The sequence below is a fragment of the Amblyomma mixtum genome, chromosome 1 (assembly GCF_055824585.1).
Source record: "Amblyomma mixtum isolate Tamu chromosome 1, ASM5582458v1, whole genome shotgun sequence".
Classification (NCBI taxonomy): Eukaryota; Metazoa; Arthropoda; class Arachnida; order Ixodida; family Ixodidae; genus Amblyomma; species Amblyomma mixtum.
In genome coordinates this window covers 167036097-167051828 of record NC_143012.1, presented here as the reverse complement: position 1 = coordinate 167051828, position 15732 = coordinate 167036097, and the positions used below count along the sequence as shown (strand labels likewise).

Below are 15732 nucleotides of genomic sequence, written 5' to 3'. Positions count from 1 at the left end.
ATACCGGTTACCCAATGATGACGTGGGAAATGGGCCCAGTAAGTCCATGCCGACTTGGTGGAAAGGAATTCTCGGCGGAGCAATGGGTTGGAGCAAGCCAGCCGGCTTGAAAGGTGGTTTCTTCCGACGTTGGCACTCGCGGCAAGTGCGTACATAACGCTTGACAGCCGCAAAAAGCCTGGGCCAGTAATAACGGTGACGAACTCGTGCCATCGTTCGAGAAAATCTAAGGTGGCCGGAAGGAAGCTCGTCGTGGCATGCCTGCAAAACGTCAGTGCGGAGCGCCGTTGGAACCACGAGCAGGTAACCAGAGTCCGTCGGGCCGTAATTTCGTTTGTAGAGGACGCCATCTCTCAAGCAAAACGACGACAAGCCACGCGCGAATAGACGAGGCGGTAACGAGGCGGTACCCTCAAGATAATCGATGAGTGGCCGCAATTCCATGTCGTCCCTCTGTTGTTGAGCGAGGGCGGACGTGGTCAGAGCACCAATAAATAGAGGGTCATCTTCGAGGTCATCAGAGCTGGACGGGATAGGAGCACGGGACAAGCAGTCTGCATCGCTGTGTTTGTTGCCCGACTTGTAGACAACTGTTACATCAAATTATTGCAAGCGACGGGTCCAACGAGGTAGCCGGCCCGAGGGGTCTTTAAGATTCGCGAGCCAACACAGTGAGTGGTGGTCACTCACGACCCGAAACGGGCTACCATACTAGTAGGGCCGGAACATCGTTATGGCCCACACAACAGCTAGGCACTCCTTTTCAGTGGTTGAGAAATTCGCCTCGGACCGAGACAGCGTGCGGCTGCCGTAAACAATCACGCGCTCAACACCATCTTGCCACTGGACGAGGACTGCACCGAGGCCAATGCTGCTGGCACCGGTGTGAAGTTCTGTGTCCGCCTCCTCGTCAAAATGGGCAAGAATGGGCGTTGTTTGTAGGCGTTTGCGGAGCTTTTCGAAGGCGTCCTGCTGTTCCTGTGCCCAGACGAAAGGCTGATCGTCTTTTGTCAGCCGTGTGAGAGGCTCAGCTAGCCTGGAGAAGTCTTGCACGAAGCGTCTTTAGTATGCGCAGAGGCCAAGAAACCGGCGCACAGCTGGTAGTCGGGAACGCAGCTCCAGCGGCCGTCTTGTCGGGGTCGGGGCTGACGCCTTCAGGTGTCACAACATGGCCCAAAAACTTCAGCCGTTGGTACGCGAAGTGGCATTTTACGGGTTTTAGAGATAGACCGGCTGATCGGATTGCCGTCAATACTGCAGTCAAGCGTTTGAGATGTTCTTCGTAGGTCGCAGCGAAAATAACCACATCATCAAGATAGACGAGACACGACTGCCATTTGAGGCCAACCAGGACAGTGTCCATCATTCTTTGAAAGGTGGCAGGAGCGGTACACAGGCCAAAGGGGAGCACCTTGAACTCGTACAAACCGTCGGAGGTTATGAACGCGGTCTTTTCACGGTCACGTTCATCGACTTCGATCTGCCAGTACCCACTGCGTAGATCAAGAGAGGAAAAGTATCGGGCATCACGCAGGCGATCGAACGAGTCATCAATTCGGGGCAACGAATAAACGTCCTTTTTAGTAATCTTGTTGAGGCGACGATAGTCGACGCAGAATCGGAGAGTGCCATCCTTCTTGGCGACCAGCACAACGGGCGAAGCCCACGGGCTTGTTGACGGCTGGATAACCTCGTCGCGGAGCATTTCCTCAACCTGCCTCCGAATCACCTCCCGTTCTTTCGCAGACACACGATAGGGGTGGTGTTGTATAGGACCGCAAGCTTCGGAACGTCTACTTTGCCCTCCAGGACGCCGCCTACGTGGTTCGAAAACCACGAGTCCGCCATCCACACCTGGCAAGACTTCCGGCGGCAGTTGCTGGATACGTTCAGCAGCAACGAACGGAGGGAGCGTGCTGAATTGGCCCTGCAATCGAGAGCGCAGCAGCCAAACGAGAGTGTGGCGGTGACACTAGGAGGCTGCTCCACAGAGCGGAGCTTCTGCAGCTCTTCGCGAACGATGCTCCTGATGAGCTCTCGGAGGGAGGTGTTCTCATCCCCGGGCCTCGGCATGTGGCACTCCACAGCAGTGATGTTTGATGTACGGCCGTAGTGCGCAAACCGCTGTTGCAGGGCGCGCTCCATGCCTGCCGCTTCCTTTGCAAAATCGGCGACCGTAGCCGGGGGATCGCGCACGAATCCAGCGAACAATTGCTCCTTCACTCCCCGCATCCACCGTTGTTTGCCGAACTTTAGAAGTGGTCGCAAAGCAGTCACGAAAAGAGTCGAGGATCATGTGGAGGCGGTGTTTCTGATCGGCGGTTAGGTCGGGGTTCACGTCAGTCATAACGGGGGCGTCAGACGTCGACGCATGGGTATCGTTGAGGGACAAGGCGCAGTGGAAGACTGAGTCACTAATTTCATCGAAATAGGCTATGGCGGTTGCTTGCGGCAAGTGGCGGTATTCGGCGCTAAAGTTGGTAACAAAAAGCTGCGTTCGCAGTCGGCGGAGGGAAGTAACACCCCGCGCAACGCAGACTTGTTGACTCAGCAGTAACAACAGGTTACTTTCCGCAACCCCGTGAGGCGTGCGTGGGTTGGAGCATTCCACCGTAATAAACAAACTGGAGTGTGGTGGTAGCGTGACATTGTCATCACACACGCGAAAAACAGGCCTGTCGGGCTCGCTGCTGTCGGCTATAGCACACTGAGGTGAGAACGTCACGACAAGTTCGCGGAGGTTGATTATCGCACCGTGTTCCCGAAAAAAATCAAACCCGAGGATGAGGGCCATCGAGCAATGAGCCAACACAGCGAAGCACGCAGTGAAGGTGACACCACGAATCTCCATTCTGCCGCCGCGGTAGCTAAGTGGCTATGGTGCTCGGCTGCTGGCCCGAAAGAAGCGGGTTCGATCCCGGTCGTGGCGGCTGAATTTCTTTGGAGGAGAAATTCGAGGCCCGTGTACTGTGCGATGTCAGTGCACGTTAAAGAACCCCAGGTGGTCGAAATTTCCGGAGCCCTCCACTACGGCGTCTCTCATAGCCTTAGTCGCTTTGGGACGTTAAACCCCATAAACCAAACCAAACCGAATCTCTATTCTAGCGGTGCAGACGCCAAGCGGTGTCACCAGATGGCCTCCAGCTGTCCGGATGTGCGTTCCAGGCCAAGGTGTCAGTACTTTCCTCAGGACAAGCGCCAGACCACGACTCATGACGGAGAAATCGGCGCCGGTATCTACGAGAGCAGTCACGCGGCGGCCGTCAACGATGACCGAGATTTCAGCCGAAGCTTGGACACCTTCAGAAAAACGCTCTGTGGGGGAGGCCGGACTAGGGGATCGTTCTCGCGGTCGGGTTGGGGCGTCAAGCGGAGGTGTCTCTGTTCGTCGAAAAGTCGTCGGACTTAAGGGTCGTTCAGATTGTCCAATTGAGTCGTCAAGCGAAGGCGTCTCTGGGCGTCGAAAGGTCGTCGCATCGTGGGGTCGGAGGTCGGGTCGCATGCTAACGTCGGTGAGCGGAGGATGTTCGTCATTATGTCCGGTGACGATGGCCCTACCTCCGGGGGTCGCCGTCCTCAGTTTTCCCGACGCGGGCTGGAGGACTGCCGGACGTAGGACTGGCGGGCTGGTGAAGAAAACCGTCGAAGCGACGGTGACCTGGACTGACGTTGGGCAGTGGGTGCAGATGGGACGTTGGCCGCTAGGTACTGACCGATCTCGCAGGGTCGTTCACCATAGCGTGGCAGAGGTGCGTCAGGCGAAAAGCCGCGCAGGCCAATCCGGCGGTACGGGCAGTGACGACGGATGTGGCCTGCTTCGCTGCAGTGGAAGCACAGGGGCCTGTTGTTCGGCGTTCGCCACATGTTTGCCTTCGTGACGGGTGGGCGGTCGTCTGGGAGCGCTGTCGTATACGGGAATCGGTGGGACGGCGCGGTAGGGGCAGGAGAGTAGAACGCCGGCGGTGGTGGCGCAGGTATTCGCAATGCCTCGCTGTATGTCATCACATAGGGCGCTGGCGGTTGGGGAGGTGGAATGGGTTGCGGCACCGTGCGGCGTATTTCGTCACGGACAGCATCCGAGATGGCGGTGACACTAGGAGGCTGCTCCACAGAGCGGAGCTTCTGCAGCTCTTCGCGAACGATGCTCCTGATGAGCTCTCGGAGGGAGGTGTTCTCATCGCCGGGCCTCGGCATGTGGCACTCCACAGCAGTGATGTTTGATGTACGGCCGTAGTGCGCAAACCGCTGTTGCAGGGCGCGCTCCATGCCTGCCGCTTCCTTTGCAAAATCGGCGACCGTAGCCGGGGGATCGCGCACGAATCCAGCGAACAATTGCTCCTTCACTCCCCGCATCAAATGGCGCACCTTCTTGGCTTCCGACATCGAAGGATCAGCGCGGTTGAAAAGCCGGGTCATGTCCTCCACGAACATCGCCACACTCTCGTTTGGCTGCTGCGCTCTCGATTGCAGGGCCAATTCAGCACGCTCCCTCCGTTCGTTGCTGCTGAACGTATCCAGCACCTGCCGCCGGAAGTCTTGCCAGGTGTGGATGGCGGACTCGTGGTTTTCGAACCACGTAGGCGGCGTCCTGGAGGGCAAAGTAGACGTTCCGAAGCTTGCGGTCCTCGTCCCACAGATTAAATTCAGCGACCCTGTCATACCCGTCCAACCAGTCCTCTACATCCTCAAACTTGTGACCATGAAACGACGCGGGCGTACGAGGCGTATGAAGAAGCAGCGCTGGCGAACTCACAGATTGCTGGAAGGTCTGGCTGGCCACCGTAGAGGTCATCTTGCGGGAAGGCGCGTTGAGGGGTTTGTACTCGGGGGCTAAGCCTTTCAAGCGGCGGCTTGACTTATGGACAGGTGTCGTGTCCAGGGGGTGTGACGGAGCGCTGGAGGTTCCTGGGACCTCTTCGTATATAGATCGTACCCAGCAGCTGCACCAAAAAATGTCACGGACGCCGGTAGAACGTTCTATCCCTGGCCGAACAGTACGTGGCGAGCACACTGGGCAGAGCGCAGCCGGCAAGGCCCTAACACCGAGCAGAAGAGGACGAAGTCCGGCGCGCGACAAAGGTTGAAGACAGACCGCCCGGGGGCGCCGGTGGAGTGATGGCTAAACTAAGTGCGGCAATATCATACAAGAATTCCCTGCACTCTAAGAAAAATACAGTAGGATTACAGAATATTATACTCACGGTTCAAAAACGGATGTTTACGTAGGAAGCGCAGTGCGGCGATGGAATTCGAAAGAAACAGTAAGACTTCCACAGTGTGCATCCATTTTCACTGCCGATTGTTATGCGATTTGTGTAGCTGTAAAAAATAAGAAACAACCTCATGAACAGTAGTATTTACACAGACTCCCTGTGTGTAGTTAAAGCTCTTCAATCTAGAAATGCAATCACACCGTTCTTTGATGACATCATACATAACATAGAAATAGCCCCAGCTCAAGGACAAAATATAAAACTCTGCTGGGTCCCGAGTCATGTCCGAATAAAAGGCAACGAGAGAGCAGATCTGTGCGCTGTACAGGCTCGCAGCAAGGAAATTAAGTAAATATGCCCTTTAAGGGTAGCGTGAACCTAGTACAACGTCAATTAAGAGGAAAATGGCAGTCGTCCTTGAACAACGAGGTAAATAACAAACTACATTTGTTAAATGCGCTTTTAGGCAAACGTAGTCAAGGGTGCACCAGGAAGGTTTCAAGGAAGTGACTCTCTGCAGTCTCTGCAAACGGCACACATACCTTACGCACAATGCCTTACGCATTTTAATGGAAGCCGGATTTCTTGAGAGACTCTAAATTCTGACCAGGTGCTTTGCTGTATTTTGGTAGACCTCAGCTACTTTCTCATTTCTGAGAAGAAGGCAGAGGTTTTTATTTCATTGGGTGGGAGGCTCAACATTGTTTCCCAGCCGAGGATGACTGTTGAGATACCCGACCCCAGTTGAAGCTTCTACTATTTATCCAGTGATAAAATTTCGTTTTTTTGTCATCGATAGGTACTACAAACCAATCTGTTAGTCTCTCTACACCACTGATGATTTAAAGATTTCTATAAAATCCAGGTAAAACATTTTCCGTATACGTTGAGCTTGGCGCATGATGGCCTTAGTTGCCTTTGTGCCAAAAACACAACCCAACAACAGGCTACACTGACTTTAATACGCATGGTTCAAGAAGAGCAGTTTATGTCGGAAATGGAGTAGTGGACACAAATTACGAAAACAAGACATCCTCTGTGTGCATCAAAAATTACTGTTTAATGTTAAATGATCTGGCGGCTCCTGAAAAATAAATAGACCGTGAAGAACAGGGCTAACTGCACTGATTTCATCACCCTACTTGCAGCTTTACAGATTGAAAATTGTCATACCTCACTTAGTGATGTAATAGAAAGTATAATATTAATTATAACATAAGAACTCAACATAAAATTCTCCTAGTTCCCGAGCCACGTAATAATTGATGACAAAGAGAGAGCAGACGTATGGGTTGTAGAAATAAGGAAAAAGGAAATCAAAAAAATAATTTTGGTTCGTAAACAAAGCTTTGTAATATGTTAAATGAGAAATGAGTGGCAATCTTTGTTCAATATTCAATCAAATAACCAGCTACCCCCTAGTGAAACCTTTCTTAGGAGAAAGTCATGCTCATATAGAAAACGCATCACTGAAGTCATTTTGTATCGCCTTGGTATTGGGCGAACACATCTTGCGCGCAGCGTTACCCTAACAAACCAACGCAAACCACCAAGTGAACTATGTAGAGATGTGGCGGCCGGAAACCAGATTTTATGTTCGTTCAGAAAGCTGGAGAGATTAAGGAAAAAACATTTCCCAAATTTTTAATATGAACACATCCTGTTACACCCTAGCTTACTTCTGCGGGAAGAGCCCGAGTATTGCTGCTTCCTGCCTTTTACGTTTTTTGTTTTTATGTTTTTAAAAGAGGTAAACCTTCTCAACCAATTTTTAGATGTTGAATCAGTTCGCTTTTCTCGCGCAATACAAACAGATTAACACTGCATTTGGCGCATAATGGCCTGAGTTATCTATGTACCATAAAAGACAACTCACACACTGACCTTAAATTCGTTGCGAAATACGCACTGGCCCTCTATCGCTCCTCTTTCACGCCGGCTGTTATGAAACGCGGCACAACCTCCCTTCCTTCTCTCTCATTTATTCTTTTACACCCTCGAGAAACGAGACTGCCTTACACGAGGCTGCCGCCACCAACAAAGAGCGCGACTTTATCGTGAAAGAACGATTACAATCAAGCTGACCCAAAAAGGAATCCTGCATAGAGTCACCGTATTCGCCACATTAAGGCTAACCCTCATGGACGTGAAATCACCAACAGCATCCAGCCATCTGAAATCCGGAGGGTGTCGCTCAGGGCGCGAGCGCCGCGCGGCAAAAGACAGCGCTGTAAACTGAAACCTACATTACAACAGAAAGAGTGCTTAAGTGCACAAACAGCCTGATCTTCGTTAGTGCGTTAGACTTTAACAGACCTCTCGTGGTAATGTTAAAGTTTACGCGAAAGCAGCCACTGCTTAAAATGCCCCTCTAACTCCATGTAATCAGGAATTGGAGTTCATTGAGGAATGCCTGCCCTTTAGCTGTTGTCGACTCAGCTGACTCTGTTCCTGCAGCCCTGTTAATTAGTTACTGAATGATGAGTCTGGTCACAGCAGCGCCATGGAACACTCTGTTGTTGTCCCCTGCTCACAGATGGCATTGTTGAAACCTTGCTGCGACGTGATCGGAGGCAGCTTCTCGAGAAAAACGAGGTGGCTAGACTAAAAGCCGCGTGCTTTCCGCATGTTTGTAAAAAATATTTTTTCAATTGACTCTAATCGCCAGCATAGCATCCGACGGCGAGAACGTCTATAGGCGAAAGAAGCGCCAGCTGTCACGTGTTTGTACTTTCGGCAGCAAAAGTTTGCGGAGGGCGTATCTCCCGAAAAAAAAAAAATATTATTTTAGACCTGCTGCAAGTCTAGTCGCCTAGTATTGTTACTAGTGGCTGGCACCCGTGCATCCGCTCATAGCTTTAGACACTTCAGGCAACTGCCTTCAGTCAGAGAGCTGAAATATATATTTTTTTCACACTCGCACTTCACAAAAACGTATACTGCTCATAGTACGCGGTATTTCGCATCGGGTGGAAAACGTGGACCACGGCTTCGGTGAGGACGTCGTTTTCTCATCATCAGTTTGACTACACCCACTGCAGGGCAAAGGCCTCTTCTATGTCTCTTTAATGAAGCCTGTCCATTGCCTGTTGGATTAGGCATTATCTTGCCTCCGCCTTACATGCCTTGCGCAAGCTTTTCTTCCCCTTGATTTCGACTAGAATGTCGTTACACCGCGTTTGTTTCCTCACTTACTCTGCCTGCTTCCGGTCTCTTAACGTTACACATGTCCTTTTTCCTTCCATAGCTAGCTGCGTTGTACATAACTTAAGCTGAACACTCTTTGTTAACCTCCACGTCTCTGGCCCGTGGGTGAGTGCCGCCAAGACATAGCTGTTGTATACTTTTCTCTTGAGGGATATCGGTAAACTTTCATTCATGATCTGAGAGAAGCTTCCATATGCGCTCAACCCCATTTTTATTCTTCTAGTTATTTCCCTCTCATAATCAGGATCAGCAGCCACTGCCTGCCCTAAGTAAACGTATTTTCATACCACTTCCAGCACTTCGCTACCAATTAACTGCTGTTCCTTTGTTAGTCTGTTCAATATTACTTCGGTTTTCTCCATGTTATATTTTAGACCCACCCTTCAGCTCTGCCTCCCAAACTCACTGATCATGATTTGCTGTTCAACTCCATAGTGACTTAGCAAGGCAATGTCGCCATAGAATCCCAGATTACTTAGGTAGTCTCCATTAACTCTTGTCCACAACTGCTCCCAATCCAGGCCTCGGAATGCCTCCTGTAAACAGGCGGTGAATAGCATTGACGAGATCGTGTCTCGCTGCCTGAGTCCCTTTGCTACTGCAATTTTATTGCTCAATTTATGTAGGACTACGGCGGATGTGCATTCGCTATAGATATCTTCCAGTATTTTGACATAAGGCTCCTCTACACTCTTATTCCGTAATGCCTGCATGACTGCTATGGTTTAAACTGAGTAGATACATTCTCGTACTTGGTGAAGTATTTATATATAGGTCAATTCTAGTCTGCGTATTATTCTATCAGCTTATTCACATTGTTAGTGCGGTCTATTGTCGAATAGCCTTTTCGATAGCCTGCCTCGCCATTTGGTCGACTGAAGTATGAGGTTGTCAAGATGTCAGCATTTTTCCTAGATTCCGGTGTGCTCGAGGCTTTCTTTGTCTTTCATTACTGGCTGGACCTCCAATGGCTGCGCTCTCATACTTCTCTCATTAACATCCTCATTACGTTGGTTATTATAAAGATTTGCGTACAACTCTTCGGCTGCTATACCTATCAAATCCATATTGCTATTGCCAATTCCCACCTATTTTCTTAGAGCATAAATCTGATTTTTCAACGCCTATCGCCCTCTAGACCTCTTGTAGGCAATCTTCGTTCTTCGCAGCTTGCCCGATTTTCCCCATATTATACCTACTTACGTCGGTTACCCGTGTGCTTCTTCATTTGCTTTAAAGTTGTGCCGTTTCGTTTCTGTTGGTCGGATTTGAGGCTTTTATGCTTTGGCGTTTCTTACACAGTTGTTTCTTCTCCTGAGAGCTTTTTGGTAACCCGTCCAACAGTCTTACAGCCTGCTTCTGCTTTGCACTCCCCAGTGATAGCTGTGAGATTATCGTTCATTGATTGAACAACAAGGTCGTCATCCTCGGTTAAAGCCGAATATCTATTCGGCACTAAGATCATGAATTCCGATACTTTCCCTCTTACCGCTAACTCGTCGATGGGCTTCTGCCTTACTAGTTGCCTCCGATCCCTCTTTAAGTCTAGAATATTTCGAGACCTTGCCATCCTGTGGTCGCTACATGGTGACTTCGAGTCGGCCTCCCCATGCTGCACGATGCCAGGGATAGGCAACAGTATGAATTCTATTCCCTTCTTAGTACCCCCATGGGGCTCTTACACATTCAATTCTTGTTCGCCAGTTTTTGGGAGAAGGTATTCCGGATTCACAAATTCCCTCTGCGAGCACTACTAACCCCTCCCCACTGCTATTCCTGGAATCTATGCCATAGTATCCATCTGCCTCCTCTCCTGCCTGCTTTGAATGTCATGTCGTTGAAGTTGCCCATCAGTACAGTGTATTTAGTGCTTTTCTCATTGTCGATCCCGCGTCTTCATAAAAGCTATTTGACGATCAGGCCATTCTGCCTTGGTGCAGGTGTCTAGGCATTTACTACCTTCAGTATGTCCATCTTACTAAGCGTAATTACGATAACTGCCACCCTCTCGTTATGCTATGAAATTCCTCCATTTTCCCAGCTATATTATCATTGATGCGGTATCCCACACTAAGGTCTCATCGGTACGCTAATCAGCAGTAGCATCGTACGTGTCCGCCCTTTAGCACTGTAAATGCCTCATCAGTCATCCTAATTTTGCTAAGCCCTACGACATACCATTCATTACCAGCAAGTTCCTCGAGCACCACTGCGAGACTAGCCTCATTGGGTAAGGTTCTAGCGTTCAGTTCCCAGTACCAGGTTCAGTTTCCAGTTGTAGTAGTTGAATGTCAATGGCGCAGCAGCAGCTCGAGCCCCAGAAACAATAGTATAAGGAGAAAAGTAATATTCTACGCCAAAACAATTAGTTAGTCTTACAGGACAGATTGTCGGCATCGTGAAAAGGAAGTAGGGCTGGCTAGCAATGCTTAGGTTGCATTGACTCAGATGTGGTTTACATGGATGTGTCTCGGTCACTGTGTTCGTTGTAGCTTTCTCTACCGCTGGAATATACTTCGATGGCCAAATCAGCACTGGTTAGAGATGGTTTGTTGCTCTCTGCTGTTGCTTCGTTTTTGCGCTTCACTACAGAACATTTCTGTTTACAGGTGCGCACGTGCGCTTTGGACAGAGCCGCGTATGCGTTGTAAGATACTTCTGTGAAATACGCCAGCTGAAAGCCTGCTGTCACACCTGCGTGGCAATATATGTCAGATGCTCTACGTCCAATGATATTTCATTTGTTACTCTAAACCCATTTCGCAACTTTTCGATTCGTTATGTCTTTCTGCGCTGAGCTCAGAAATATCTGGCGAAAACAGACGCTCGGGCGAGTTGGTAATCCATGACTGTAGAGAGCGTGAAAAAGATCGAGACGTGGGAAGAACACAAAGAGTTGAAAGTTAGCGCTCGTCTTAGTGTTCTTCCCACGTCCTCGTCTTTTTCGCTGTTAATATTCATGAATCTCGGATATATATTTCCAATACATTGCAAGTATTACGAACTATTACAATTACTTGAAATATATTGCAACTTACAATATTGTTGCGACCAATATTGTTCCGAAGAATCCCGGCGCCTTGTCCGAATTCGTATTTTCGCCTCCCAAGATCGATCTAACGAGCGCTACGATGCCCCCCACCGTCATATCACCTACAGCCCTGGAGATTTGGTCTTATTGTGGTGACCTGTCATAAAGAGGGAATTATCTCAGAAGCTGAGCTACTACGATGGACCCTACGTCATTTTTGAGAAAATTAGCGCGCTCAATTACGGCATAGCGCGTATCACGGCGAATTTAAGTGTCTCACGTTGCCCGGCTGAAGCCTTACCGTTTGCGCGGCGTTTTTTTAACTCTCCCTGCGCCCTTGGGCTGCGTAAGGGGAAGTGTGACAGCCATGAAAAGGCGATACCTGTTATGCGTGGTCAGCGTCACTGACTACGCCGGAGGTGGTGGTGTCTCGTGCTGGGCAAGCGTACCCAGCTAGTTTCAATCACCCGTCCCGGTCTCAATAAACAGATGCAAAATCACACGTGCATCTAGAGAAACTTCTGCTCTACTTTAGTACTACTACATGGATAACAATTCGTGGGAATCAGCGTCTTCATATAAACACCTCGGCGTTTACATTTTAACTGATCTCATCATACCGAGAACATAATTAAAATGCCAATCGTATCATAGGGTAGTTACGTCGCATATTTTTTACGTTCCTTCCAATTTGAAACTATTGCTTCATAAAGTACAAATACGATCCGAACTCGAGAATGCAACACCTCTACGGGACCCTACTCATGGCAACTTAATGATCTTGAGATGGTGCAAAATAACTCGGCACGTTTTATTCTTGCCAACTGCAACCGCACAGGGAGTATAAATACTATGAGGTATAATCTCTGCTTCCCGTCGCACACATTGCCTAGAAAAGTGTTTCGTGTCCCCCTGTTTCAAAAGTTGTATCACCAGCCCGTTCTACGTGATTACCTCAACGCCAAGCCAATTTATGTATCCAGCCGAATTTATCATAATCACTACGTCATGCAACACGAAATTTTCTCGCAGTCATTCCTGCCGCGAACCTCGTGTGACTGAAAACACCTTCCCGCAGAAGTTGCTGGGATTGAAAATATCACCATTTCGGCGTAGCACTAACTAACATTGTATAATGAAGTGCTGTTTAACACTCATGTAACTAACTGTACATTTCACTCCGTTTAGGTATAGCTACCGCTCACCCTCCTTAAAGGGAGACTGAAGCATTTTTTTTTTTTAAATCAGGCTGGCAGCGTCGTCCTATGGTTTTTCATGCTGTATACCGGAATATCACATCCAAATAAGGCAAAAACAAGCGCGAATGGCCTTTTTTTAGCAGAAATATGCGACCTGTGCCGCGGAGCACGCCGTGCAGCGCGCCGCCGCCCGTTATTGGTCAAGAGAGGTCGTGACGTCACTTTGAGGACTGGAGAAGGTGCCGATGCGGATCCGGCGCTGCGTTGAGTGCACATCGCACCTTTCCTTGGTGTTGTAAAAGCGAATATGGCGACTATATTTTTTTCCTGACCTCCAAAGAAAAGAATACTACAGTTTGTTCATTCCACGTATCACGTGAAAGCAAAAAAGACACAAGCAAAAAATTCTACGCCTAGCACAAGCATACGCCAGCGTGAGAGACGCGTATGCAGACCATGCGTAAAGGGTGCCAGCACGACCTCGGCTCGTATTCTCGGAAAGAAAGGGGTGCGAACAATACTCAAGTCAGTTACCACCACCGGACGCCTCCTGGTTCGCCGGAAGAGCGTCATCTTAAGAAATGGCCCAAAGCGCTGTGTACAAAAAAATCCTGTTCTCAGTACCTGGCGTTGTAGGTTGGGGCAAGAAAGTATTTCAAGGAAACGATGAAGCAGCACAACGTTGATGTCAAAATGAGCGAAGCGCAGTGGCCAAGCGCTGCGAGGATAATGACGCAATCCCACAGGATAGTGACGCAATCATTGTGCGCTGGAAACCAAGCCAAATACGCGCACAAGGCTGCTGCTTCACTCGTGGCGCGTTCAGCAGATGCCAGAAAATATTAATCGCTGCCTCGGAAATGTTCGCCCTTCCTAGATTTGCAGTTTAGGTTCAGTAAAGTAGTGGCCAAATACATGTGTGTTTAAAAGCCAAGCTAGCTGCAACTCGCCCGTTGCCACAACTTGATCAAGAAACCGAGTAAGGTTGCGAAACATGGTTTCTTTTGGCAAAAACTTGGTTGGCATTCATTTCTCTCTTAAATTTGCATCAGAAATCAGAACGTAGAGCGCTTTCATTTTAATCGCTTAGCTACGATTAACGGAGATGCTGCATATGAAGAACTTCGATGCTTGCTTTGCTTTATTGTGTTTTTCATTGCTTGCTTGCTTGCTTGCGTGCTTGCTTGCTTGGACATGTCGAACCGAGTATAAAATCACTAACCAAGCCTTGTTGAGCACGCGTCAGGTGGTCTGGCCGCACCTAAGCTGAGGAGAGCGACACATGCTTGAGCCTCTTTAAGGCTTCTGCAGGGGCTAAGTGAGCATGTTTCTACTTTTAGAAGAGGCGCTTCTTTGGAATGGTGACACGCCTCTTATGCGCGAGAAAAATCGAAGGAACTGTGTCATAGTTTAGCCGCGCCTTTTCGACAGGAATCTCCAGAGATCACATTAGGGACAAGCTCTGCATGTAGCCGCTCTTAAGAAAGTGCTTCGAGCAGAGTAGGCTTGCTTTGGTCGGCTTGAATTCATCGTCGCAGCAGCGAGCGCTTGCGCTGCGAGCTTATGATCTTGAGGAAAACAGTGGAAGACGACACAGTCGCGGCCGTAGTTGTTCGTGGACACGACCGCAGAGTGATACCTCGTGTTGAATCTGATTTTCAAGGTTGTCTGACACGCTTTGTACGTTACAATGCACGCAGTACGAGGAGCAACGCATGCAGCACGAGAAACAACGCACGGCTAAAGCTCGCTCGGGTGCGCCGAAGTATCCCCGGCTCCTCAACGTGACGTCACGTTGGCCGACATGGACGAGGTTTCCCTCTCCGCTGGTCTCCTTCCCAGCGCTCGCGCGGGAGATTTAAACATCGCGTATTTAATTGGTGATTGCGCCACTCTTTTAGCCAACATCGAAAAAATAATTTCATAGGCGTGATCAGCAATGACACTACTTCAAAACCCTAAAATATTAGCTGATTCGAAAACCGCATCAGTATCCCTTTGGTGTCATTGGCCCTGAGGGGCAAGGTAAACAAAATAAATAAACTAGCCCGAGAAGCAGTCCGCATTCTGCACATTCACGCCTGAGTCGTGCGACTAACCATGCAACTTTGTGTACCGACAGCCCTGCCCGTTTGTTCTTTGGGCGCAGTTCTGGCAGTTGACCGGCATCGTGAAAGCGGAGCTGGAGTGTAACCCACCCCAAAGAGGACAAGAGGGCTCCGCGGAAAAGCCTCAGCTCGATGAACTGGGCCATTACATGCTAGAGCACGTCCGCTCTTTCTTGAAGGTCAGCGACGTCTTGGACGAGGAGGACGGGCAGCGTCCAAGCCATAGCGTTCCAGCCAGGGAGGCCGCTGCTACCCTGAGGCGCAGGCGCGCAAGGTGAAGCTTTGAAAGCTGCGCTGTGGGGAGGAAAAAAAGAAGGGGGGTTGACAGGCCTTACTGACGAACACCGCCGCTGATATCTGCAGGCGAAAACTTCTGTGAGTGCACAATCAGCTGCAGTGTACAAGTACACTTCTCTGCTTGGACATGCTGACAGGGGCTCAATACAGGCGAAAGTTTACAGAGAAAAAAGTGAATCGATCCTTCCCAAACTAAGTAGGGCAAGCCCATACTAGGGCAAGCTGGGAAAGAACAAGATGAATAAATTGATCCCCACCCAAATAAACTACCACGTACGACTGGGCTCTGCTGCTTTTATCTAATGACAGTGGCTCGTACTAGGGCAAGCTTTAAAGGGCGATTAACAACTCGATTCCCACCCAAATCAACGGCAGTGTGCGGCTGGACTTCACCGTTTTTACGTACTGACTGCTCCTCTTGTTAGAGAAAAGTTGAAAAACAAGTTGAATAAATCAATGCCTCCCCATACGAACATGCAGTTTGTCATTGATGTTGAATTTTTGATTATGATTGGGTTATGCGAAGGAAAAATTGGTAGAAAGATGACAGCGGTCCACCTGTCTTAAATTAAGCTTTAAGACATGTCAACCGCTCTTTTCGTTCCCCTACAATTTTTTCCTCATAATGAGCCCCGAAGCAGCTTGATTATATTATTCACACCGCGAAACCAAGAAAG

The 15732-nt window shown here is 49.3% G+C and overlaps 1 protein-coding gene across 1 annotated transcript in view; it reads left to right on the top strand.

Annotated features, from left to right (window-relative positions):
• The window catches only part of LOC149369705 (uncharacterized), a 58971-nt gene extending 43935 nt beyond the window's left edge, over positions 1–15036 (top strand). The window contains exon 11 of the mRNA XM_089576163.1: positions 14800–15036. Coding sequence (XP_089432289.1) covers positions 14800–15036 — 237 coding nt within the window. The remainder of the gene's footprint in view (positions 1–14799) is intronic.
• Positions 15037–15732: the final 696 nt, after the last annotated feature.